At 45.0% G+C, this 27,731-nt stretch overlaps 2 protein-coding genes and 1 non-coding gene across 3 annotated transcripts in view; 2 read left to right on the top strand and 1 right to left on the bottom strand.

Moving 5' to 3' along the window:
- LOC142558388 (uncharacterized) overlaps positions 1-27,731 on the bottom strand; it is an 85,353-nt gene that overhangs the window by 17,029 nt on the left and 40,593 nt on the right. Inside the window, exon 2 of the mRNA XM_075670530.1 lies at positions 240-495. Coding sequence (XP_075526645.1) covers positions 240-482 — 243 coding nt within the window. The 5' untranslated portion in view covers positions 483-495. The remainder of the gene's footprint in view (positions 1-239; positions 496-27,731) is intronic.
- On the top strand, positions 2,619-3,310 carry LOC142558038 (uncharacterized). The gene has a single exon (XM_075670204.1). It carries the CDS (start codon positions 2,676-2,678, stop codon positions 3,264-3,266), a length of 591 nt encoding a protein of 196 aa, XP_075526319.1. The 5' UTR covers positions 2,619-2,675; the 3' UTR covers positions 3,267-3,310.
- LOC142558653 (U4 spliceosomal RNA) lies at positions 7,684-7,822 on the top strand. The gene has a single exon (XR_012823067.1). It is a non-coding gene; the product is annotated as a U4 spliceosomal RNA (small nuclear RNA).

Raw genomic sequence — 27,731 nt, 5'->3', positions numbered from 1 at the left:
ACACAAGCTTACTTTGTGCTTCTAGATTTTTCACGGCGGCCGCATTTTGATGGAGGCGAAATGCGAAAACACCCGTGTGCTTAGATTTAGGCGCACGTTAAAGAACCCCAGGTGGTCAAAATTTCCGGAGTCCTCCACTACGGCGTGCCTCATAATCAGAAAGTGGTTTTGGCACGTAAAACCCCAAATATTATTACTTCTAGATTTCAAAAATCACACCACAAGGGGAGTTGCATCACGGCAGTGAAGCGCCGTATCCCTACACCGTTTGCTTTTATCTTGATCTCGAAATGGTCGATGACCTTGAAGTAGCTGCAGTCGAGGAGGACGCCGTACTCGGCCACGTCTTTGCGGTTGTCAAGCTTGAAAATGGATGGGACTAGGTCCGAGAGCCGCAGCACCTCGGCCATGATGGCGTTGCCCCTGGAGACGAAGTGCAGGAGCGCCTGGCCGCAGGCGTTGTTCTCGGCTAGGACGTCCATGGCGCCAAGTCAACTGCACAGTTTCAAAGACGGCGTTTGAATGAACACAGCAGTTCATACGACATGTCATAGAGACGGGTTTCTTCAAGCGTTAATTGCTAGCTGTAAGGTTCGCTGGAAAAATGTCTTCAAACACATCACAAACTGTGTGGCAGCACGATCTGCGCCAAGGAACTTTTCAGAATTCCTTCCTGCGTCCAAACCCAAGGCTCGACTGGGCGGATATGCCGCGCGATATTTTACGCGTGAAGCGAAGTAATGGTTAGCTTTGGAGCTGCAGTTGCCGTTTGTCTCGGTGCAATGATTCTCAATTTTGATGTCACATTCGCCTGAAGTTCCAATATGGCCAGCCAAATGCCGATACAAGGCGCACTGCAGCCTTTACTTCGTATCAAACGTAGCACGTGTTATATCCGGGCGCCTTTCCACAGGCATGAAACATCCTGCCGCACCGCGTGAGCGTACCAATGCCAACACGTTATTGTTCTCAACATAACTTATGTGAATTTGCAGCCTCGTTCATGACAAGACCATGGCGTTTTATTGTGAAATGAAGCAGAGAAGGCAGGTTATTCAAAGATGACGACCAACCCAAACAATCCGCCCCCCGAACTGAGTTGCACGGGGCTTCGAAAAGTAATCGACTGCAAACGGCAAAGCCACAGCGAACTGACAACACACAGTTACGGACGGCCTTGCTGAGGCCCTTCCGGACGCAGTGGACGATTCATTCGCTAATTTGCGTGTTTGCCCAACACCGCAAGCACGCACATGAGAACGAAAACTTGCCCCTTGTTCACTGGTCCGAGACAGTCAAGTTAACATCCTCCGGGTTCTTGGCCGGCGAATGTGGCTAAACAGGAGCTAATGATTCAACATGTGAGAGAACCAGTGCATTTCCTAAATATTCAACTAAATTTACTGCAGTGGTCGAACATTACCACACGCAGACTTATACCCGTGCCACACGGGCACATAAAATGGCATTCAGGAGTTAAGGCCTTAAGTTCCCGAATGACATTTTTTTCGGCAGAGCTGCCACACGACCAAATTTAATGACATTTGACCCAATGATGTCGATGACAGCGTCTTCTGAAGTGCGCAATATTAGGGTATAAATTTAAAAAATAGATATGCATTTACAAGGTTAAACTGCCGTAATAAACAGTGAAATATAAAACTAAGCATACTATGGCACAGTTAGTTTGAGTTTCTTGCTGTCTTTTAGAATCGGCCATAGCAACTGTGGCCAATGTATGTCAAATCCGAAGCCCAGAGACAAAATGGCGCCTGCCGCAGTGAGACCGTTGCAACGCCGACCTGAGGAAGTTCGTCGAGCACAACTTCTGACAGCTGCGTTGATATGTCTCCGCGCGAAAGATCGCGCAGAACATCGCAGGCTCCAAGAGCAAAGAGAAGCTCTAAGACGTCAGATCCGCGACGTAGAGCTTCAGATGTTTTCGAACACCTTCAACGTGGTTGCCGTCGCTACCATTTTGAGCGGAACAGCCAGAGCTCGATGGCGCTTTCCTCGCAGCCAGCGGTCGTTTGAGGACACCTTGCCTAATTTGGGAGAAGCGCACTTCAAGAAGTCTTTTCGCGTTTCTCCAGCCACGTTCAGGTACATCGTGGAGTCTTGTCGCAGTGACCTGCAACGTGTAGATACTGAAATGACCGAGGCCATTTCTGTGGAAAAGAGAGTCGCCGTCGCGCTCTACCGCTTGTGTTCAACTGCGGAAGACAGAACGATTTCAGAGTTGTTTTCTCTTGGCCGTTCTACAGTGAACAAAATATATAAGGAGTTTTGCGCAGCTGTTCTGCGAAACCTCGAGGAAACCTGGATCAAGATGCCTGCACCCGCAGATATTTAAGACCACATGAGGGAGTTTTTTGCTATGACTGAGTTCCCACAAGGCGTTGGTGCGCTTGACGGGTGTCATTTCCCGGTGTCACCACCGAAAGAACATGCTTCAGATTACCACAACTACAAGGGGTGGTGAGTTGAGATTTTTTAGACTATGCCCTCACACTTTTAAAGCAATAACTTCTCTCAGCGGTTGTTTACTATTGCATAGTTTCTTGACTATGTAGAATTTGGTTTCTTTGAAGTGCGAACATATTTTCGAATGCTTGGAATTTTTTTGCATTTGATCGCTGTTTGAACATTCATTTTGTTCTTCCTGCAGGTACAGTATGATCCTGCTGGCAGTGGTCGACCACCGTTACCGATTTTGCTATACCAATGTCGGCTCTCCTGGGCGTTGCCATGATGCATTTGTTTATGGCAGGTCGGCGCTTCGGAAGCTAGTTGAAAGTGATTCGTTTCAACATCCGACAGCTGCCATCAAAGATGTTCATGTACCTCCTATTATTTTATGTGATCAAGCGTTTTCCCTGACGTCTAACCTTCAGAAGCCATACGCAAATGCATTGCCCAACACACCTGAATATGCATTTAATTACAACTTGTCAAAATCAAGAAGAATTGTAGAAAATGCTTTTGGCCGAATGAAAGCCAGATTTCGCTTTGTAATGAAGCGCATGGAGTGCAGTCTCGATACTGCCAGATTGGTTATAAGGGCGTGTTGTGTTTTGCACAATGTATGTGAGAATTTTAAAGAAAGAGTAGAACAGCAGTGGGAGCAAGAAGTAGCTATGTGGGATGCCACCCATGAACAGCCTTCTCACAGCTCGGAATCATGTGCCAGTAATGGCCAAGCTGTAAGGGTGGCACTGGCAAAGCACTTTTTTTCAAAAAGCCAGCAGCCCGCCCATCTAGGCTAGACCGGCTTTTAGGACACTTGACTTGTATCTACATAGGCAGCCATTTATAGCACATTTTTATTGCTTTTTCTTAAATTTACTTAGATGTACAAACACAGATTTGAAACAGAACTGCTTGTTGACCTAGTTGGTGCTTGCTAAGACGTTTTTTGCCGCAATTGAACACACACGCATTGGTTCGTGTATTGCGCCGCTGCGGTGCAACATATTCTTATCTAGTGTTGACCGCCTGCTCGAAGAGGCTTTGAGACGGGACAGCACTTTAAACATCTTAAAAGTTTTTAGATACATGGACGACTTTTTAATCCTTTTTAACAGACAAGGCTCATTGAAGCGCTGCGATGATATTTTAAACAGTTTTATGGACAGTGGTAAAAGGCTTTCGTTTACGCATGAAGTGCCACAGTGTAACACCCTGCAATATTTAGATTTAAGATTAACCTTTCATGACGGACAAGCTTGTTGGCAATATTTCCCACGTGCCAAGAAAGGGTTGCTGCTGTATAATTCATGCCATTCCAAAATTGTCAAGCGTGGAATTGCTATGCTCTGCCTGGAGTCTGCCCGCTAAAAATCGTATAATATAATAATAATATTTGGGGTTTTACGTGCCAAAACCACTTTCTGATTATGAGGCACGCCGTAGTGGAGGACTCCGGAAATTTTGACCACCTGGGGTTCTTTAACGTGTCGAAAAATCGTGTACACACACGATGCAGGCCTCGTTCAATAATCAGATTAAGCGACTGAAAGAGGCACGGTTCCCTGACTCGTTGGTGACCTCAGTCACCGAAAGCCTTTTACGGAAGGTTAAAGGTACCAGCGCCACAAGGGAGAAAGAAAGAGCCAGAGCCGCAAGACCTGCAGTGATTCCTTATGTTCCTTAGTTATGTTATGTTCCTTAGATTCCTTAGTGATGTTACGTTGAGGTTATAACCTCAAGAAGGTGGCAGGCAGGTATGGCGTACCCATTGCCTTTTCTGCCCCCGTCAAACTGGGTCGGCTCTGTTCGAAAATCACACACGAGGAGACCTGTTTGCAAGGCTGTGGCAAGAAGCAAGGCTGTGGCAAGAAGCATAGCACGTCCTACGAGAGATGCGCTACAGGCGTAGTGTATGAAATTCCCCTTGAGTGCGGCTAGTCCTATATAGGACAGACTGGACGCTGCACAAATGAACGAGCCACGGCACACAAACTAAATCTAATGAAAGATGGCGTGGCACATTTGCCATCAGCTCACATGCTGTTTGAAATCTACTTCTGCCAAGAATCCTAATCTCAGAAAACAGTGGTTTGTACATTTGCCTGCGCACTGCAAGGCCTGCATGTGCAAACCACTGTTTCCTGAGATTATGATTCCTGGCAGAAGTAGAGTTCAAACAGCATGTGAGCTGATGGAAGCTTACTATATAAAAAAGAAAGGTACAAATTGCATTAGCGATGCATCTATTGTGCTCTATAAATCAGAAACTAGATTGTTTGACCACTGTTGGAAGTGCCACCCGTGTTGTCTTTATCCGTCTTGCTTTTATGCGTGTTCAATTGCTGCAAAAACATGTCTTTTAACAGATTTAAAAGTCTGTACTCGACTGGTTCTATTTTAACGAAGTGGTCAGGTCATACCATTGCTTCCGCTACGTTGTACATGGACACAGTATCTTGTTGTGGCCTCCTTTGTTGTAAAAGCAAATAAAGCATTTCCCGTTTTGTGCAGAATACTTTGGCAAGGCTGTCGGGCAAACTTCCATTCCTTTTTGGCTGTAATTAGATTTCAGCCACCACTGTGCATACCTCGCAATTGCAGAACTTGTATGCACAAGGGCTTGTTGTAGGCAATTATGAAACCACATATTCTTATAGGAAGGTGTGAACTCCTGTACTGATGTTTTATTTTTGAACATGTCAATTTCAGTGCATGTAACATTTGCATTGTCTTTCATTCTGGGTCATGCGACTATTGAATGTACTGCTTCATTGTGAGAGGCCATGACTGACAAGTGAAATAAACAAAATTCAGTGGCTTTAACTATGAACTTTATTGACCTTCTAATAATGAACATTTTCTGCAACACCTTCGGGCCGTGGAGGTATTGGAATAAAAAACAAAGCACACACACAGAGAATATTTTAACGGGAAAAAAAATCCTTCAACACATCAATAAGTTGCGTGTCCCGCTTTGCTGCTTCTTCTTGCAACTTGAGCTGCTTTTTATAGAGTTCAAGCTCCTGCATTTTCAAGTCGTACCAGCTTGTCCGAAACTTCTTTTGTTCCGGGACAACTTCCCCCAGCACGCCGTCCCTGCATCTTTTTTTTTTGGCCTGCAGCAGATCTGGGAGGGGTACAGCGGCTGGGGGTGGGCTGGTTGGAGCATGTCTGGTCTGTGGAATGCTGGGCAACCCTATCATCCATCGCTGTTGGCACTGCCTCATAGAGAATGCATGATGGTGGGCTGTTTTCGTCATTCCCTGGCGGTTCCAGGCTGTCTGATGGAGTGTTGTATGTCCATAACTCGCATGGCTCCTCACATGGCTCCCCCGTTTCCATGCTTCGAACAATCTGTAAAAGGTTGCAAAAGCATTGCTGACATGAAGAGATCCAATCACAGATACTGAATGTATACTTTATGGTCGTAAGAACCCAGCTGACACTTTGAACAGTTCGATACAATTCAACCTAGGGTGTTGAAAGATCCGTGCATGCTTACTTCGGAGACTGTGAGCTCTCCACAGCTGCTTTCCACTGCAAGACTGGCATCATTAGCACGCAATGTTCCTAAGAACTTGTGAATTTTCCAGTAAAACTTCCATGGAACGGCTCCGGAACCTGTCGTTCGGTTTTTCGTGTGCCATCTAGTATGTAAAAAAATGAAAAAGACATTCATAAAAAATGACAGAAGCCATAAAACATGCATGTGCACACTGACATTGCAAAATTTTAGCTGTCATAGGGCATTATATGGGCGCTGACGCTTTCGAACTATTTATTGAAAACAGCGGACGGCACACTACAAAAGTTTCGTGACTAGGTCGCTTGCATTACATGCGCGTTACCGATACCCATTGCGCTGACGGGAACATAACTGCACTACTGTTGCCCACATAATAGACGAGCACTGTTTTCATTTCGCTGCTTCAGAACACTCCGAACACAAGTCCGAATTCGTTGTTGCTCTAAGAACATATTTGGTAGTATTTCATATCCGCCGTGTAGGCGTGTACGGGCTTTCCGAAATATTTACTGTGTTTCCCTGACTGCACCACATTTCAGCGAACATCCCCGGAACAGGCTACATCCTCCTCGCATAGACGCACACGCACCTGTGCCTCGTGCACTACGCAACTCTCATTGCTACATAAGCGTGGAAGAACAAGACACATACCTGTATTTGTTCCGCAGGTTTTCCATTTTAGAATGGACTTGCGCTCGCGTCTTCACAATTCCGCAGCTCGCCAACGCGGTTGTAATTGCTTGATATATTTTTCCATTTCTCTTTTGGCCGCGAAGACCGCCCAGGTTCTCCTCCCACAGCCTTATTAGTACATCTGTCTCCTCGTCAGTCCAAGCGGCGCGGGAAACGGGACGTTCCATTTTATTTTATCACGTGGAGTCCGTGAACACAGAGTGCACACATGACTGCACGTGAACGGCGTGCGAACGACGAAAGGCCACCGTGCCACAACAAAAACAACCCATCCTCACGTGACTTTCGTTTGCTTCACAGGTTGCCAACCCTTTATGCAGCTTCGCTAACTGCAACGATCCTTGTGTTCTCAAAGATTGCTTACAATAAATCAAAAGGTTTCTTCTCGTAAAAGTGCTGATTGTACTTGAAAGCTATGTATAAATGTTTTCTTACAGGTTTGAACGTTTCAAATACGTTACTTACACTAAGAAATGCGTACTCTCGACGCCGTGGCTTGCGAAGCTATGGCGTGGAGAGTACGCATTTTTCAGTCGAATGAGTTCTGGCGAACGCATTAAATAACAAATGGCATTAAGGCGAATGACATTTGATTTGCTCGTGTGGCACCACGCAAATGACATTAAATATTAAGGCATTAGGAAGTTAATGTCATTTTCTGTGCCCGTGTGGCAGGGGTATTATCCAGCCGTCAGAAGCAACCGGCGGCGTTAGGAGCCCCATGGCGCCACCTATGAAGACATGTTGAAAATATTTTTATACAGAACTGCAGACTGCTTTTATGCAAGCACTATAACAAATTTCGAATAATGTGTAAAAGCAATCGTTAACCTTAATAAAAGAAATGGTTTAATTCGTTCGCCTTACTGGAAAAATATAAAGTTGCTTAAATTGTTTGAGGAATTATTGAGAAAAACACAACATTTACGAGAACAAAACTTGAAATTTAAATGGGGCCTTTTGTAATAGGGTCATATCGAAACAGTGGACCTGTCAGCTTTGCGCAGAGGCGGTGTCGTACCCAATGAAGTTGTAACTGAGGGACTATTGCTAGTTGAAAACTTTTCCCAATACCCCGCCGGGACGACGTGAAACACCGTCTGCCATGGCAATTTTTGGAAGGCCCTACGGGGCTTCATAACAAATCGAGAGTCAGAGTGGTCGAGGGTGACGATCTGTCGGATTTGAAAAACTTCGACGTCGTAGTTTGCAAGTGGGTTGGTGTCATTTCTATGTGCGAAGCATTGCTTGGCGAACATATGCCCCCGTCACAAACGTTAGCTGCCTACGTCTTGGTGCGTATAACTGCGTGTCATGTGGGTCATGAAACGCAAAAGTGTATGACGAAATAAATCATAGGTCATGACATGCGTGTCATGAAACAGCCGCCTACGTCCTGTTGCTCTCATGGTCGTTTCGTTAACTTGGTAGGTACACTGCTTCGCATAGCATCGATCACAGTTGTATGTGCTTAAATCACATAGTAGAAAAACAACGATCGTACATCACTTCCGTTTGAAACCTTGCCCGCATATTGCACTTGTTAACCAGAACATTGGCCATATTGCAGCCTCCGCCGGTTCTATATTCGTCCTCGGTTGCGTGAAGTCAACATCCATCGGGCTTCACACCCTCAACACGGTGAAGCTCAGCTTTGTGGTGCTTAAACAACCTCAAGCGCGTCTTACGGTTCCAGGGATGAGAAAGAAGACCGACCTGCCTACCTTGGCCTTGAAGCAACCAACTCTGCATTGTTTGCATACTTTCTACTCTGACCGAGCGCACACATATACTGGTGGCTCTTCCACTCGGACCAGCTCCACCGGCGCAGTGGTTATACCATCACGATCATTAAGCATCCGATACAAGATTTCTCACTTGACAACAACGACTGGTTCGGAGCCTGTTGCCCTCCGAGGTGCCGTGGATTATATTAACAACCAACCGGCTAATCGGTGGGCAATATTCTGCGATTCGAAGTGGGCCTTACAATGTCTTCTGTCATCTCTTCGTCGCGGGTCCTGTGAACAACTCATGTATGAGATACGAGAAACACACCATCACGTGATCACGAAAGGACACGACCTAGTGTTTCAGTGGCTGCCTGCTCATTGCGGTATCTCCGGCAATGACCTCACTGTCGAAGCTGCTAGGAAAGCATACGAAGGAGCAACCCTTTTTTCTGCCCATTTATGGCGGCCTGATGCAGCCCAACACTTAAGCCAACTTGTGCACCGTATGACATTGGAGAAGTGGCACACACCTGAATTCACCCAACACCGATCAACAGCGCTCTGTGTGTCAGATGTGCCTTCTGTTGTCCTTGTCAAGCTTGCGCTATAACAAAATAAGATATGCCGTGCCAACAAGTCCCTATTGCTATCCTCATCGATTGCGTTCCCTAGATCCATCTATGCAACTGCGATTGTTACCACAGCTTCCGCGTAATGAGGAAGCAGTGCTGTGGCACTTACGCTTGGACGTCGCATTCACTAATGCATATACGTTTTTGATTGGAATGGCTGACAGTGCCGAGTGCAATGCCTGCGGTGTCGAGGACACTATAGGACATCTACTGTGCTACGCCACATCTTTTGGAAATGGAAGACATTACATCTGCGCAGCTCTCAACCAGTTAGATAGAAAACCATTCACCTTGAACAAGATCTTGGGACCATGGCCTCGCATATCGCAGCTACAAGAGGCCACGAAAGCGCAGCTGCGATATTTGAAAGCTGCCGGATGGAGACAGCGTCTGTGATCCGGACTCAGTGACCGAACGATGCCCAAGTGGTCTTTCCCTTCTTCTTCTGTCCCTTTTCTCTTTCCCCAGTCTAGAGTAGCCAACTGGGGTCAGTTCTGGTTAACCTCCCTGCCTTTCATTTATCATTTGCTATCTCTCTCTCTCTCTCTCTCTCTCTCTCTCTCTCTCTTGCAAATGGAATGTGTGACGTGCATTGGGTGCACGTTGAAGAATCCCAGAAGGTCGAAATTATTCTGAGTTCTCAACTACGGCGTACTTCATAATGAAATCGTGGTTTTGGAAGGTAAAACTCTACAATCTATCATAAATCAATCAGGTCACACTAAGGAAGCGGTCGCACGTCGGATCAACAGTTCTGTGGCAGCGGCGGTTGCTTGACGGCTATGGCATCGCTCGAGTTCGTGGGTTCAATCGCGACCGCAGCAGCCGCGTTTCAACGGGAGCGAAATACAAGAACGCGAGTGCACTTAGATTTAGGTGCACGGTAAAAAACAGCAGGGTGTCACAATAATCCGGAATCCACCACTATGGCGTGCCATATTATGAGGTCGTTCTTCTGGCACGACAATTCAAATTTAATTACAGTACCGCAAAATTAAACTTTACTGCAATATAATAGTAACCCTTGTGTCACGCTGCGATGTGCTGCACGATGCGGCCAATGGCGCACAAGAATGCCTCAAGCAAATGCGCCGCCCAGTGTGTTCTGTGCACTACGCAGACAAACAGCAGTGGTGCGTCCAAGGCAACGTTTAACATCAACTCACCCCTCTCGTAGTGAAGTAAACGCTGATGAAATTACACACTCGCCGTCAACATCACCATTAATTATGGTCAATCAAAGGAAACAGCATAGAAAGCTTCGCTTACTACGATTCCCACAGTACATGGGATGCGCATATTTTTGCCCTAACGCGTCCTCTACAACTATACCAACACCCAGCGCGGCCGTGCATTATCTTCCAAAGAATATTGGCTTTTCGAAAACCCATTGCCAGTCTGAATTTCGCTTTAGCACACGCGCAATTCCCTGATAAGTAACAACGAGAAGGGACCTAGATGTGCAAAATACAGGCAAAGCTTTTTACATTTTTTCCCTGCACTTTTAGCTGTAGGCTGGTGCCGTATTCTGATCCGGGGTCTTTTTACATTTTACAAGTGTAGCGTTTATAGCCGCGTTGTATTTCCAACAATTTCTGTTGGCGTTAGCCCTTGATCTTTCAGCGCCTGACAGCCAAATATGAAATGTTATCTCAACTTTCTCTTAGCCTAACTGCGTAAAGCAGAGTTGTTCTGATGAAGACGTCTTTCAGCAAACCTTTTTATATTTACTCGCCTATAAAGGGTGTAGGTATATAAAAAATACGTGAATGTAAGTACGTGCACGTGGTAAGATCAAGGAGACTAGGAAATATTAAATGCCAGGACAAATGGATCAGATTTACATCCATATTTTTATAAATGGAACCAATGAAGGCATTATCGAGAAGAGCGCTGAAGGGAACACGTTGTTTGATATAATATATATATATATATATATATATATATATATATATATATATATTTGCAGAGCTGTGTTTGGGGGGTATGAACGGGGGGAGCTTCGCAGTATAAATTTTTCTATTTCTGCGTGCAACCGTGCAACACAAAAAATGGGCAAAAGGTGAAAAGGGCCATGTCGTCGTTCTCCACCTTCTATCACGAACAAAGAACGTGATGACGTCACTTTCCTTGAGGACAAGGACAAGGGATTGCGATCCTTTTTTTTTTTAACAGAACAACAATTATACTTTGCTTTCATTACGCCCCTAAGGTACTCTTGGTATATGCTGAACAAAAGGCAGCGCGCCGTAACCCCTATTAGACCCTGACGAAATTTTACTGGAGCGCATTATGTAACCGCGCGAACGACAACGGAAGGAGAAGGAAACACACAAGAAAAGCCCGGAACTTTAACTCAGATTTACACCAGGAAAGCCACAGATTTATGCATGTACCATAATCACAATTGATCAGGACCCATTATCATGATATTATGATATTGCACATTATAATAATATTATGATACATTATAACACACCGTAATCCCGCAGCCGGGATCCAATCCCGGCCGCAAACACCCGTGTAATTAGGTTTAGCTGCACGGTAAGGAAACCCAGGTGGTCGAAATTTCCGGAATCCTCCAATACGGCGTGCCTTATAATCAGAAAGTCATTTTGGCACGTTAAACCCCATAATTTCATTCCTTCTTAGCGGGAGAAAAGAAAAAGCCGGCCTAATTAGGCAAGAAAACGGTACTACTAGACACGGCAGAAGATGTGGACAAACTGAAAAAAAAAATATTAAATTGAAATGGCGGGTGGGCTTTTTTGTATTTCTGAAAGACAAAGGCCGGGCAAATGTGCTAAGCTGGCAACTGAGGCAGGGCATGTACACGCAAAGCCGAATTAAGGCACCGCATAGTGGAGACGACACCTCGGAAGTGGCCGCGCATCAAATTAAAGCTTTTGCCCACCTCACCGTATAGCTGTGCGGCTCTGGTGTTTCTCCATGTTGTGATGCCAACCATGGCAGTCACATTTCGACGAATTTCGAAAGTAAGGGCAAAGTTGAGACCAGCGAACAATTTACATATTTGGCTTGTGTGAAATTAGCTAGCTTTACCATCAAGAAAATTTTCGTTTTATTTCATTGCGCAGTGCAGTGTACAAAGGTAGATTTTACTGTGCAGAAAGAACGTACACAAAATAAGGAAACTGTATAGCGTAATAGATGTAGCTAAACCTAATTTGCTGCGACACCGTAGGTCATCGCCATTACTGAAAGACACGGGAATCTCATTAGAGACCACCATCGTTGCAATACCTGTCACTGCATCAAATCTTAGAAAATGGATCTGTGCTTTTTGACATCCTCCCCATTTTACGATAAATATAAAAAAATATAAGATGCGCGTACTCACAATATCATGTTGCCTGTAACAACCTGATTTAATGTGTACCATGCGCCATTGCAAACTCACGGCATGTACGAGTGCAAACCGACGTCGGCGACCAGAACATGCGTTCAATCATGACTCAAGCCGAGTAAATGCAAAAGAACATTTTTCATTTATTCGCAGATTACCGCAAGTACTTGGAGAACACTGTTACAGAGGCGTTGAGTGCCGCAGAAAACACATTTTTCCTGTAGTGACAACTGCTTTGTCCGTCACCTGTCAGATTACGCAGAGTGCCAACTGCACAGACCAGAGAATGCTGCTCCATCCTGCACGCCGGGATCTCGTCGATTCCGCATCGACGACAGGTCGTCGGGTTGAAGCGGCATTCCTCCAAGCAGTGGGTTTTCAGATGTCCGAGTTGGACGTTGAACTGGCAGCCGTACACTCCGTTCACGCAATACACTAATTGGCTGTAGACGGCCTTCGGGCAGGACACAATCGTGAGGTTAGGATCGGTGAACGGGACACCATCCTTGGGGCACGCTCTACTGCGGAACATACACAGGTCACTGTTGTCCTGGTGTACCTTGCCGTCGTTCCCGTAGGCGACCCACTGGCACACCAAAGACACGGCGTGGCCACATCGAAACGGGATGATCTTGACGGGAAGCACGCCGCAGATGGCGCAGACGAGTGTTGTCGGCAGAGGCTCCACAAACGAGATGCGTCTATTGTTCAGGAAGAAGCGCTCAAATGCTCTCAGCACGTAAGTAATTGGGGAAGGGCTCTGCTTGCATACGTAGCGAAAATCGAAATTCCACAAAGGCTTGCCTGCGTGACGGGTGTCAGCGTTCCTTCCAGAAGGGTTCTTTTCTGAGCAGCCTGCATAGCCGTTTGCCGATGTTACTGGAATCTCCAATCCTGCACTCATCTGCATGTCGTTGCACTCTCGGATGACATCGCCGTGAGTAGCCCGGTCGTGCTTCGTGCGGGCGAATAAACGTTTCGCGAAATCCTGCTGGAATTTGGTTCCATGCCGCTTGCCGCCGTCTCTGTCAGCCGCATTCTGCTCTGAGGAGAGCGCAGGGCGATTCGCCGAGGGGACGCATGCCGCAAAGTCAGATGTTGGATGCCTGCCTTGACTTCCGAGGTCGACCTGGTCGTGGATGCGCCTTGACTTTGATCCCTCCACACGCTGCATGAGTGTAGGCTTGTGCTTGAACGTGGATGTGGCTGCGAAGGGCTTCACGCGCTGGTCTCGGCTGATCAGACGTTGTTGGGTGTCACGTTGATGGCTTCGGAGACGCGGTGGGAATCCAGGGTTATAGCGAAGAGATTGAGAACAGCGAATACAGCTAACTTGGCTTGGAAACCTCTGAGTCGTGAAACTACAGCTCGAGAAGGTCGGAGTAGCTTTTATAGCTTGCAAGACACTCGGCGGAGCACCTTGAGAGCACAAGTGAGAGAGAAGGAATAAGCGGGATGGGGCTTCAAGACGTTGGCTGATTGGCTCTGACAGTGTGCAGTGCGTGGTTCAAATTTGGTCACGTGGTTCAGTGTGTAATTGCGGGCCACACAACCGGTGAAAGCGGGTGGGGAGAGGGTGAACTGAAACATGCTGGAACGTCTTTACTGTTTGCACGAAATGAATGCTTATGTGACACATCCTGCTCACTTATATTGATTGCTTCGTGCTAGAGCTCATATCATTCAGAAAATATTGAAAAATGACTGCTTTTTCATATGCTCCGAATTAAATAGCTACATAAATACGAATGCTTATATTTTCTCGTGTTGATTAATGTAGGTTAAGAAACTATTCTGATCACACACATGTTCATATAGCACAAGAATGTTGGGAGCATAAAATGCCACTTCGGGGAGCTCGTATCAGCCTTGCTTTCCCTATTGTGAAGACGCTCGCAACAAAGAAAAGCTAGCGAGCTTCCCGCAAACATATTATAGTACATAATAATGCTGACCACGAGTGAGGAAATTGCTTGCGTCACCTTGTGTTTATGTCCTTCACCTTCTATGACCATGTGTTTGGTGTTAAATTCGATACTTTTCCGCCACTTTTCCTTATTGGGGAATTTATTTTATAAGCAAAGGTACATGAAAAGAATAAAGAGAGAATGCTCACGTATTTGGGGTAACATACTGAAGTTCAGTGTTTGACGGTAGGCCGTCTGGTCAGGATGGAACATGGTGAAGAGGTAGACAAAAACAAGGGACATGTTGGCATGCATGTTGGCAAAACTGGTGACTTTGAAAGGCGACTTTAACAGCACAATTATGACGCGAGAAAAGAAAATGTGAAATCGAGTGCTTTGGCAGGCCGCTTCAAGCGGCCACGCAGTTGCCTGGAGGAAGGAACGTGACAGGCCAGGGAAAAAGGGCTATCTCGATGCGTTTGCTTAGAGTAGCTCATGATTTAGACTACGCCACACACTCTGAGCAGGAGCGATGGCAACCTGCCGTCAGTTTATGCGCGCTGCCTGCCTCACGTGTACAAGACTATTTAAACGAGCTGCTCGAACAACTGTGTTTATTTTACCTGAGAGCAAGGCTCTGGTGTGGGAGCCGAAAAGCCTTCTTTTCTTTTAAATTTTACTTTGTTGGGCGTAGTGCCCCGGGTTTTTGTCTACCTTTCTACCAGAGTAACAGACTCCTAATGACTTGGTTCTCATCTAAACAAGGTAATAGTGGTGCCTTGTCTCTCATTTCGCTGTCTTACATTCATAAGTATATTTTTGTGGCATAAAAAGCAGGATAACTTTGTCCGGACGTTTCATCATAGGGTGTGCGTTTTTAGGGAGTTGTTCTTGCCCTCCCTACAATTCCTATACTTCCTTTTTTGTTGATATACCAAAAGGTCATTCCAATTGATGTTATATTTTCGGAATTTCAGACGATGTGTTCACTTAAGAATAACTGATCATGCGCGACCTTAAAGGTGTGTTACGGACATAACAATATATCGATAGTTGTGTGCTTCCCGATTTCAACAACAAACAAATCGATACAATGTTTTCATTGTAAAATTATTCGCCTATTTAAAACTACAGACTACGCTCCGTCGTCATTGTTGAACTTTAACTACAGATGACGTTTTCGTTCATGGCAGGAGTGATGTGATGGTTGAACTTGTGGCTCCCATCGGGGCGGTATTTATTTATCGGTAAAATATTTATCTACAATTTCAAAAGTTGGTTTTTATGAAAAATAAGTTCATATTATAATTTAGTCGTAATTTGTTTGGCAGTTTGAAAGAAGAGATCGCTATTCTGGGAATTTGCACAAGATCATAGCCTAATATTCAGCAAACCTGCTTCTTTTGACCAGATGCTTCAAGAGTTCCAAATGACTGAAAAGAAACGACACGTTTGAAAACGTCTGCTTCTTTGGATAACTCGACGTGGCAATAAATTTTATCTCAGTGGTTGGTATAGACTTCCATTTCGTGCAGGAGAAATACACGGCCCTCTTAAAACGGCCTGGTTACCTTCTGGAGCACTTCCGTTAGTCATTACAAAGGCCGTAGTGACCTAAGCATTTTGAATCTTGTACAAGCATTATAAAGAACATTTTTCTGCAACCAAAATAAGACGCCTCATTGAATTCCCAAATATATTATTGGTGAAGAGTATAAGATACAAGCTGATGTCTAGTGCATGGTTAATGAACAAAGCACGTGGCGACATCAACGTCAATGGCAATGGCCGCAGAGGAATGCAATCTCTCATCGCAAGTGTCAACACCATAGTGAAGTTTTATTTTCTCCCTGCTCCCAGGGGCTCTATTTGTCTGAGAAACAAAGGAGCACACACAGGTACCACCCTTCAAAGGTGCCTAAACATTCACGGAAAATAGAATGCCCTTAGAGTTGAACTTTCTTTTACATTGGCCCATCGTTGGTCACACCAATATCCAAGCCAGGTTTGTCTGAATGCTAGGAGGGCATGAGTGCCTCCGCTTATTTTAACGATATGCTGCTAATAACTCGTGAGAATACCCCGGCGACCAAAGCATTGACACTCTCTCTGGGATGATTATATCATTGTCGTGCCCTTGAATCGATATCACAAGCTGGGCGAGCAGTGCACAGTAAATTGCTTATTTTTAAGGGAAGCTTTCTTTGCTTCTTCTTTCGACTTTACCACTCTACTGCTGCTGCTTGGCATACAGCGTTGTGTGTGTGTAAGGGGGGGGGGATACAGAGTGTGAGTATACATGCCAGGAGTGCGGCCGAGAATAAAGGTCACGCGAGAAATTTGTTTGGGCCTTTGCAAAGCCTCGAATGTTGACAAGGCCCTCTGGAGCTTCCTGGCCGTTGCAGCATTACCCTCTTGACAGCTGTAATTATCCGTGACACCTGCAAAAGCATTGCAGAAATTGTTGCACTTACTTTTCTACGAACGTGCGCGTCCAGAGGGAATCTTGATAAAATGGCAGAGAGGTGGGGCAGAGGAGGCACAGCATGGGTAAAACAGCCACAGTCGCGAAACGATTAACAGGCTTCCCACTCTTCGCTTGCTGTTTCCATACAAAGGGAACGTTGTGAGGGGTGTGGTAGGGTGAGGCGTTGCGAAAAGGTGAATCTGCGATGGCAAGGAAACGCTACTACTATAGACACGACTGCGCTTGCAGGCAAACGGTATAAATTTGTGCTCAAGGTACGGTGCAGTACATTTCTTTTATTTCTCAAAAAGAAACACCATAAAAAATTTCAAGCGTACAACTGACGCAGGGTGTGCAGATGCAAAGCGGCATTATACGGTGCTTTATGCACGAGGTCGCGGGATCGATTCTCAGCCGCGATGGCTGTGTTTCGAACGGGGGGGGAGACGCAAAGTGGATCGTTTGGCGTGCATTGTCTGCACGTTAAAGAATCTCAGGTGTTCAATGGCGCACAACATGGCGCACAATGAACGGCGCACAACCACACCTCAAGCGAACGCGTAGCCCTGTGTTCTGTGCACTATGCAGACAAACCGCAGTGGTGCGTCCAAGGCAACGTTTAGCATCAAGTCTCATATTGGACTAAACTCTCAAGAAATTACACACTCGCCGTCAACATCACCGCTAATTATGGCCAATCAAAGCAAGCTGCACAGAAAGCTTCGCTTACTACGATTGCGGCAGTTCGCATATTTTTTGCGCTGACGCGTCCTCTAAAACTACCCAACACCTAGCGCAGCCGTGCATTATCTTCCACAGAATATAGGCTTTTCAAAAACACGTTGGCTGTCTGAATTCTGGTTTCGCACACCCGCAACTTCCTGATAAGTAACGAACGAGAAAGGACATGGATGTGCAAAATATAGACAAAGCTTTTACACGGCCCTTTTTGTCGTAGGCCGGTGCCGTATTTTGATAAGTGGCCTTTTCGCATTTTAAAAGTGCCGCGTCTATAGCCGTGTTGTATTTCCACGATTTTCTGCTGACGTTAGCCCTTGAACCATATATGCATAACAGCCTCATATGAAAACTTGCCTCTACTTTCTCTCAACAAAAATTATGGCGTTTTACGTGCGAAAACCACTTTCTGATTATGAGGCACACCGTAGTGGAGGACTCCGGAAATTTCGACCAACTGGGGTTCTTTAACGTGCATCTAAATCTAATTACACGGGTGTTTTCGCATTTCGCCCCCATCAAAATGCGGCCGCCGGGGCCGGAAATCGGTCCCGCGACCTCGTGCTCAGTAGCCCAACACCATAGCCACTGAGCAAATACGGCGGGTCGCAAAGAACGTAAGCAGCCACGCTTTCATCATGGCCTAGACACTTCACAGAAACGCCTCGTATACGTTCACACACAATATTAAAAGAAAGGCACACTGCTTTGCATCAATATGTAGAAAGGTTTCCCGTTGGAGCACTTACACATTGACATGTACCATAGCGACGAGCAGCTCAGTAGATTTGTAGAATTATTTATTTCGCACCAGGAAGAAACACTTTTGGGAAGGGGCGAGGTATTTTACGAGTTCCATGAAAAGTGCCTGTTGTTAAGAAGGGTCCAAAATCACCTGTGTCTACTTTATGAGGCAGAGAACTTTCCTGTGAAGAGAGCGAGTTGCCTCTTGCTATTATTTCCTGATCTCGTAGTTCCTCCACACCCAGAACGTAGCCACCAAGACTAAATGCACGGCTGCGATTCAATAACCTTTGTGAGCGCGTACCAAAATAGTGGGGTGTGCAGGGTCGTGGGGTCGTAAGGCGTACCCACTGCGTGGGGACAATACCTTCTTTTAAAAAAACTGCACGACAAAGACGTGGACAAGGAGGAAACGACAAACATCTCACGTCCACGTCTTCCTCGTGCAGTTTTTCGTTAGGATGGAACCACAACGACTCGCTCAGCTCACGGTTTTGATGAACAATGTTGTTCTGCTAGGCTGCGGTCTAAATTATTTTCGTTAGAAATCATCTTTATTGCGCATTTTCGGCAGAATTTTTGCATGATGTCTATCCTTAACTTCTGTGAATTGCCTCTCCAATCAAATCCGACACTTAGGCCTCAGTCAATCGGTCTGTCTCCGTATTTTGTTTTCCATCTAATGTTTGTTCGTCTTCCCTGCATTCCTCAGAACAGAAAAGATCAGCAATATTCATTTGTAACTTGTCTATTACAACGTTTCACTTGTCTTTTTCGGCGCGATCACCTCCCTGCCAGAGTCTTCCGCTATTTCTTGACCAGGGAGAGCGCAATAAAGCATATCAACAAAGATCTGATAAGTCTCCAGAGTCGCTCTTTTCTTCCATGTTGACACGTGGAGCAGAATAATGTTTGAGTATGTTGCTTACGCGAATGAAAATCCCACTTTGTCCCATTCTTATTCACGTCACACTCGTATTTCGCTGCTGGAAATGGTGGCGAGTTTCACAACACCTGAACAACATTGAACAAAAACAAACGCGATGCTGTGAAATACACTACAAGCAATTTTTGAATAAGGCGCATCTCTATTACTGAAGCTTTCGGCACAAAAACTGTGCCGTTTTTCTTATTAGAATAGTTAAGAAAAGATGAATGGGGACCGCAAACTAAAAATAATTATTCGTTACTTGAACCACTGAGCATGTTTTCAACCCGTACTGTAAATCATTGCGGTTTGCGCAGTCTTGATATAAATATCGGGAAATAAATCGTTGCAACAATTTTTTTTTGCGATCACGAAAGCCTTGTGCCAGGGATTGCTGTCATGGCCAGGCAATAAACTGTGCTCCGCAATTGTACAGGAAATGGCTTTCCGCATTTTGACATTACACACGCGTTACTCTAGGTGCCTTTCGAAATGGCTGTTTTCATTGATGGAAATGCAGTCGTAGGTTGCACCGAGTATTCAGCACTCAGCATTGGCAAACCCGTTAACATGTAATATTCTTGAAAATTTTCTTGGTCGGCGTCTGTTCTTTCTGGTTTACACACGCAAACACAAACAGATAAGTGGAAGAGAGCTAGCTGGAAAAAGCCTCCAGCAGTTGATTTCTGACATTTGTGACATGGGCGGAAGACGCGGTTATGCACAATGTCGATAAGCCATTCATTTAATTATATTCGGCTTGTTCACAATAATTATATCAGATAGCTCGGCAACATCAAGGTAATACAAGCCCTAGGAATAAGCTGACCGTCTACTAAAGAAAATGATCTTGTAATTTCAAGGGCTAGTTTTGTTACATAAATTCATCGTTTTTTTTTTCAGGCAATGACTAGCGCAAGTTCAGTGGCAGAATGTTTGCGTCGGTGTTACGTATGGAAGAAAATAAGCAGTGCTAAATTGAGGTTCTACTATTTGAGGTTGACTTTGACGCCCCCTATTGAAACTGGCTTTCGATTAAGATATGTCCAAATAAGGGGTGTCCAATACACGTGGCAGATAAAATTACTTTCTAGAAGGGTAGCTCCCCTTTGCAATAATTTAGGAAGCTTCTCTTTGCTGTTCCCCCACACCCAATACATGGCCATAAAGATAGATGTACAGGTGTCATTCAACGGGTTTTATCACAGGAGAACTCTGTCGAACGCTGTCGCTTGGCAATAATCAACACAGGCTTGGCATAAGTACAACTTAATAAATATTTATGGTATAAATATATATGAGTATGCCTTTGGCATTTCGATTCACATCCAAAAAAGTTTACTTTTACACAACTCTAGTATATTTCTTTGCATTCCTCAGAAAAAAAAGAAGAAATACTTCGGAGAAATTGCGCCACTTCGTAACGGTCTTGGTGTGTGCGAAAATGGGAGACGACGACGGTCTAGCTTTTGCCTGCTTCTACTAGGAAGCATCTCTCGCTGGCTCTTTATTTATTTTTTCGCGTTATGGGGCATATTCGTTACCGCCTGCCTGCCTAGGTCTTCTCGCTATGCTTCAGAAAACAGCCCGCTGATGTTGGCTGGAGGCAGCCGCCAACAGCTACGCCGTCGCCTTGTCCCATTTCCGTGGTCACTAAGTCGGCCACTGCATGACGTGCTTCCATGCTTTCTCTTGGCATTATTTTTTGCGTTTTGCTCTACTACTGCTACTTAAAACAAGTATCTTTTTTCACTAAATATCTCAAGGCTTTACTTATTTGGAAATGCATCCATAGAGCCAAGTTGTCAGTGCCTCAACATGCGGCAATCGCCAGTAATTCAGAAGGTTCGCTGGTTCAAAAAGAAACCACCTGCCGACGTCATCGCCTTTGGTGACAACCGAAGCAGTATGCGATTTTTCTTTGTTTCTGGTCACATACCCACAACCCTGATTGACATTAACACTGTTTTCAAAGTTATCTCTCTATCTGCCCTACAAAGTGACATACTCCGCTGCCACAATTAGAGGCGCTAAATATTTCCCGCTAATGAAAGGAATTTGGATGGAGCTCACCAAATTATTTGCCGTCTTGTTGGTTTGACCGATATGCATGCCATGTTTTACGGAATGAGAGAACGCATAGGGCACTGCTACTTCCTTATTCACACAAAACGCTGCTCACCCCTCATGATAACTTCTGGGCGAGCCGTGCATGAAAACGCCAACAGGAATGACCCTGTCATTGTTGTTCCTGTGAACAGAAGGAGCAAGCCAGGCGCGTATTCAGCGCATCGTAATTTATTGTTCAAGCCAATCCGTATTGCACGCCGCCACACGACTGTGTCCCACTGGTGACATATCGTCAAGAAATTATTGATTCTTCGAAAGCTCACTTCAATTCAGGCGTTCATTTCCGCATCCTGGGAATTTCCTAACGTCACAAGAAAACAAATTCAAGAAACATAACGTGACAAGAACGTAACAAGAAAAATTGCTTTGAAGCTCGTAATTATTAGACAGATAGACACATATTTGACAAACTAACCACGTGGCTTAAGTTCCTTTCTTTCTTTCTTTTTTTTCTTTCTTTCTTCCTTTATTAGAACATAAGACATACAATCAAATATACTGAAAGCCTGACAAATCAATGATGCTTTTGAGTGGGACTGGGCAGTGATATGGGCCGAATGACACAGTCTTGTGCTCTAAGATCAGAAGAAACAATATGAAGAGCGAAAATAAAGAAATAAATAGTACAATAGCAGAATTAAATTTCCTATTTGTGCCACAAACAGTAACCTGTCGTCCGCAAAAGCATCGATGCTTTTATGCGGGCCCCTGTGTATTTACCTTAAACAAGGCATAATACATGTACAGAATTTCCCTCCCTCCTCCCTCCTCCCTACCATTTCCTCTCCCTCTTCCCCAATCGTTCGGCTAATTTCTAGTATTTGTTCCTGCCCATATTACAGCAGCATAGTATATGTACGGCGCAACCCGGTATTTTATCCCATACAGTTGTAAACGTTTTGGAATAATAGCAGTTACCAGTCATATTAGAAATTCAAAAGAACACAATACACATAGAAAGAACACAACACATAGTCTGTTTTATACAATTGTTAGCGAAAGTTCATCAGAAAAACTCCTGTCACATGGTTTTCTTCTATTATTCCCAGTCACTTGTGAGAACCGTGCGACGTACGAAATCTTTTATTTTCCTGAATGACGATACTTTGGGAACTTCTGGTATTTTATTAAAGTAGAACGGTACATATAATTATCTCGTTATTTTACCATAGTTCGTGAATGCTTTAGCCCGAACGAATGTCTCAGTCTTGCGCAGATCGCGAGGTTTTACGTTTTTGTTTGAAAGGATTCATCAAAATAATGCTTCTTATGTATTACCGAAAAAGAAAAAGTTGTGTACCATCAAATATACCATGTTCTGCCATCAGCTCACTGCGGCTGATGGAGTTGCTGTTTGTTCCGCATGCTATGTTATCTGTTATTTTTCGTATGATTGTATTTAACACGTTTAGCCTATATGGCGAAGCAAGTCTGTCGATCGTAATGCCATACCGTAATATGGTTTCACCTAGAGCCTTAAATGCGAGTTCTATTAGCCACATACAGTCACATACTGATCTGATTTTGTACGTGACTCCACATAATGCTCGGAGTCTTCTAGCTACATGCGGCATGTGATCGACAAATGAGAAATATTCATCGACGATAACAGCAAGGTACTTTATTTTTGCGGCATACTGGGTACTTTGGCAAGAGCACCTAATACAGCGTTCATTATGCAAGCATATATGTTGAGTTGACTGCACTTTTTGGTACGGGTTGTCAAAGCAGATTAACTTTTTTTTGTTCACAAATATGTAGTGGTTCTCAAACCATGCCATTATTTTGTATAGATCTTCATGTAACAAAGTAATGCATTCATTAAAATTTTCACGGAGTAATATTAAAGCAGTATGATCGGCAAATTGGTATAACTTTGAGTGCAGCGCTAGATGGGCTAAATCAATCACATATAAATTAATAAGCTGTAGCCTAGTACGCATCCTTGTGAGACTCCATGCTTTATGTGTATTAACTCGCTGTCTATATTTTGAATTCGAACGCCCTGATATCAATTTTTCAAGTAGTGTTTAAAAACATCTATGAAAGGCCCGCGGAATCCTGTTCGCGCTAATTTTCAAGGAGTATTTCATGATCTAACGTATCGAACGCTTTTTTCAGATCTAAAAAAGCTCAATTATTATCTTATGTTTTCGTATCTAAGTTTATTTTACCTTTCTTATCTAAGTTTTGCTTGCATAGCACCGTCAATAAGGTTTTCCCTAACCATTAACAAGATGCCTTGTTTAATTCACCAAATATACTTTATGTTAATTGTATAAGCCCGAGGGCCGGTGTTCGGTGCATATGGTTCACGAACAAACCACGTGGCGGCATCAACGCCAGTGGGAACGACCGCAGAAAGACACAATATAAGTTTAATGAAGCAAAGCCACAGACACGGTACAGTTTTCTCCCTTGCTCTCAAGGGCACTGCTTGTCTGAGCAACAAAGTTCCACACACGGTACCACCTCTCACAAGAGTCTAAACATTCTCGGAAAATAGAACGCACTTCGGAGTGAATTTGGCACCTCTTTGACCCATTGTTGGTCTGCCTGATATTTGAGCCCGGTTTCCGGGAATGCGAGGAGGCCAGGAGTGGCGCTGCTTTCTCATTCACATGAATTGCTGCACAACCCTGGGGATCACACCCGGATGACCAAACCATGGACCCCTACCTTGAATGACTGTGCCATTGTTATGCCAGTGCATGGAAATGGCAATCTGGGTGTGCATTCGGTGGACAGTAACTTTTTTTTGTCCTAACACACCCAGCACACTACCCGACACCTAGCGCAGCCGTGAAATGTCTCACAGGGTATAGAGATTTTTTCGGAAACCCGTTTATAATCGGCCTTTCCCTTTCGCACACTGGTAATTTCCTGGAAAGTAACAGAGGAACAGGAGACGTTCTTCAAACCCTTTAGGTAATAAATAGATATGCAAAATGGAGACAACGCTTTTTACTTTTTTATACTGCATTATTTGTCGTAGGGCAGTGCCATGTTCTGACTCGCGGCCTTTTCGTTGTTCTCAAGGGCAGCTCGTATCACCGCTTTGTATTTCAAAGAATTTCTGCTAGCGTTAGGCCTTGAACCTGACGTGCCTAATAGCCTCATATAAAAAGTTAGCTTAACTTTCACTCAGCATCACTGCGTAAAGCAGACTGGTTTTAATGAAGAAGTCATCTTCAATATATCCGCTCAGAAAGAATGTCGGTAATTTAAAAGAATACGTGAGTAGAAGTATGTGCGCGGTGGTAAAGTCAAGGAGGCTGTGAAATGTTAAATGTGTCAGATCAAATACGATTCTCTGTATATCTATCTTTCTGTAAGTTGAACAGAGAAGGCCTAATCGATATGAGCGCTTGAGTGACCACGTGGTCTCATATAAAATTATATGGTTTTGGAATGACGGACGCTTCTCATTACAATTTTTACCTTTTGCGCTGAATTGGGCACGTTCTATTAAATTACACATCATGGCCACGATAAAATTGCATGCGCAAGCTGAAGGTAAAGAAAGCTTTTCACTTTAGAGTACGAGGTCATGATACCGAAACCTAATTGGAAAACACGTAGCAGTCGACTTTCATCTTGAGAAAGGACCAGTACGTGGTTCATTCAGGCTGTGTGCATCGGGTCTTGTTTGACCTCAGTCCTCAATGAGATGTTATTAGCTCGTGATGAGGGGTGCCTGAAAGCTAACCTTGGTGAGACAAATGCCATTAAGGCATTCCGGTATGTTTAAGGGGTTTTATTGATATTTCGGGCAGAGTACTGTGATGCCCGGCAAAATGAAGTAAATGTTTTTTTTTTAACATTGGTTCGCAGACACGACCACACAGAAGAGGATGAGAACTAGCTGGAAACAGCCTGCAGGGGGGCTTTGTGACATTTGTGGCATGGATGTTAGACGCAACTCAACATATCAATAAACCACTAATTTCATTAAACCCTGCGTGTTTGCAATAATCGTATCAGATAGCTCGGCAACATTAGGGTAATAAAAGCCCTAGGAGTAACTTGAGCGGTGACTAAACAAACTATATTGCATATTCAATGGCTTGTTTTGTTGCTCAAGTTCATCCTTCTCTTCAGGTTGTGAGTGCCACAAGTTACGTCGCAACATTGTTGCGTCGATGTTGTGTGTGGAACAAAATATGCCTTGTTCAATCGAGGTCGCCGAAATATACAATTTTTCTCCGTTTTAGATTGGATTGTAAAACATTATTTGTCCAACAGATGTAGGGAAGGCTTTAAGCCTTCCCACCTAGACGACGGCCAGGAGTCCTTGGACCCTAGCGGCGGTTTCGGCCAGTCGGACGGTCTTCAGTTGAATCTCCCGATCGGAGCTGAGTAATAAGGTCTCCCATTGTTCTAAAGACTTTATTCTTCCCTCAGAAGGAGCCTGTGGGCATTCCCACAGAACGTGATTAAGATTAGCCCTGGCTTTACATAGCTTACACTGGCTGGAGTACTGACCCGGGTAGTAGAGGCTGCGCGACACCGGTCTTGGAAACGAGTTGGTTTGCAGGCGACGCCAAGTGGAGGCCTGGCTCTTGTTTAAGGATATGTCAGCCGGAGGATATTTAACCCGCCCTAGTCTGTAGTGTTGTGCGATCTCTCTGTAACACACTAAGCGGTACCACCCCGTGAAGCCTTCGGCTAGCCCACCAGCTCGGAATGTAAGTCCTCGAGCTAATTCGTGGGCCGCCTCGTTCCCAGCGAGGGAGGCGTGCGCAGGTGCCCAGATTATTTCAATTTTCCTGCTATCTCTCCAGGTCTGCAGGATTCTGTTCGCCTCGGGAGAAATTCTGCCTCTGGCAAAGTTCATCACCGCAACCTTAGAGTCGCTGACTATAATTTTGGCTGAAGTACTTGCAGTTGCAAGTGCTATGGCAGATTCTTCTCCAATCTGAGAGCAATCCGTTAGAACTGTGCCACTGGCTATCAATCTAGTTTCAGCGCTCGCTACAGCTAAGGCCATGCGGCCGTTGCCATAGTCTGCAGCATCAACGTAGAGCACGTCCTTCTAGTTTTCAAAACGCTTCTCAAGAGCCTCGGCCCGTTTCTCTCTGCGTTCCTTGTGATGGATTGGGTGCATGTTTTGAGGTAGTGGTGGGATTATTAGTCGTTTCCGCACGCTTCGCGGCAGGTCGACTTTGATGCCTTCCTGCCCCTCATAGTTTATGCCTAGCCTAGCTAGGATTTGCCTGCCCGTAGGGCTTCCCGCAAGTCTCTCATACTGCGAGATCCTCACTGCTTCAATAATATCCTCAAGAGTGTTGTGGAGCCCTAGAGCTAAAAGTTTTTCATTTGCAGTGCGGATGGGAAGCCCCAGCGCCTGTTTTATACTTTTACGTATGATGCCCTCAATCTTCTTCTTCTCGAATGACCTAAAACTGAGGAAGGGAGCAACATGAGCTATTCTACCTATAACAAAGGCCTGGACTAGCCTAACTAGATTCGCTTCTCTCATCCCGGACCACCTGTTGGCAATCGTGCGGATCAGCCTCATGGTCTGCAGTGTGCAGCCGTCTAGTTTCCTTATTGTTTCGCCATTAAAGATGTTGGCCTGAATCGAAAGTCCCAGAACTCTGATTTTGTCCACTTTTGGAATGGGGATCCCCTCAGCTGTGAGGTAGATTTGCGGTTCTTCCTTACTGGCCCTGCCTTTCGGCTGGTATAGAAGCAGTTCCGATTTTTGCGGTGAACATTTAAGTCCCCTAGGTCCGACGTAACCTTCCACTGCCTGGATAGCCCTTTGGAGGGTCTCCTTTATTTGGGCATCGCTGCCCCTAGCTATCCACAACGTGATGTCACCAGCGTACATGCTGTGGTTTAGTCCTTCAATAGCCTCCAGTCTTTCAGGGAGATTGATCATGGCCACATTGAAAAGAAAGGGCGAGAGCACAGAGCCCTGTGGGGTCCCTTTGCTGCCTAATTTAATGTCATCCGATTGGCATTCTCCAATCTGGATTTTTGCTTCTCGGTCTGACAAGAAGTCCCTAATGTAATTGTAGGTTCGTTCGCCTACTCTCAAGTCCTGAAGGTTCTCAAGAATGGCTTTATGTGTGACGTTATCCAAGGCCTTCGCTAGGTCAAGCCCTAGGATTGCCTTTGCGTCCCCCGTTTCCGCATCGATGATTTGGTGTTTTAGTTGCAGCATCACGTCCTGGGTGGAGAGCGTGGGCCTAAAGCCCACCATCGAATGCGGATAGAGGTCATTATCCTCCATGTAGTTACTGAGCCGCGTTTCAATAGCGTGCTCCAAAAGCTTGCCGGCACAAGAGGTTAGAGAGATAGGCCTTAAGTTCTCTATCTGGAGTTTCTTGCCTGGTTTTTGGATCATCACCACCTTAGCGGTTTTCCACTGATTTGGTAGTTTACCCTC

This window comes from Dermacentor variabilis, chromosome 9 (assembly GCF_050947875.1).
Source record: "Dermacentor variabilis isolate Ectoservices chromosome 9, ASM5094787v1, whole genome shotgun sequence".
NCBI lineage: Eukaryota > Metazoa > Arthropoda > Arachnida > Ixodida > Ixodidae > Dermacentor > Dermacentor variabilis.
The sequence above is the reverse complement of the archived record's forward strand: the minus strand, read 5'-3'. Positions and strand labels throughout refer to the sequence as shown.

What these genes read in the sequence shown, in the direction of transcription:
- LOC142558038 (XM_075670204.1), top strand. Translation starts at nt 2,676, where the DNA reads ATGATCCTGCTGGCAGTGGTCGACCACCGTTACCGATTTTGCTATACC.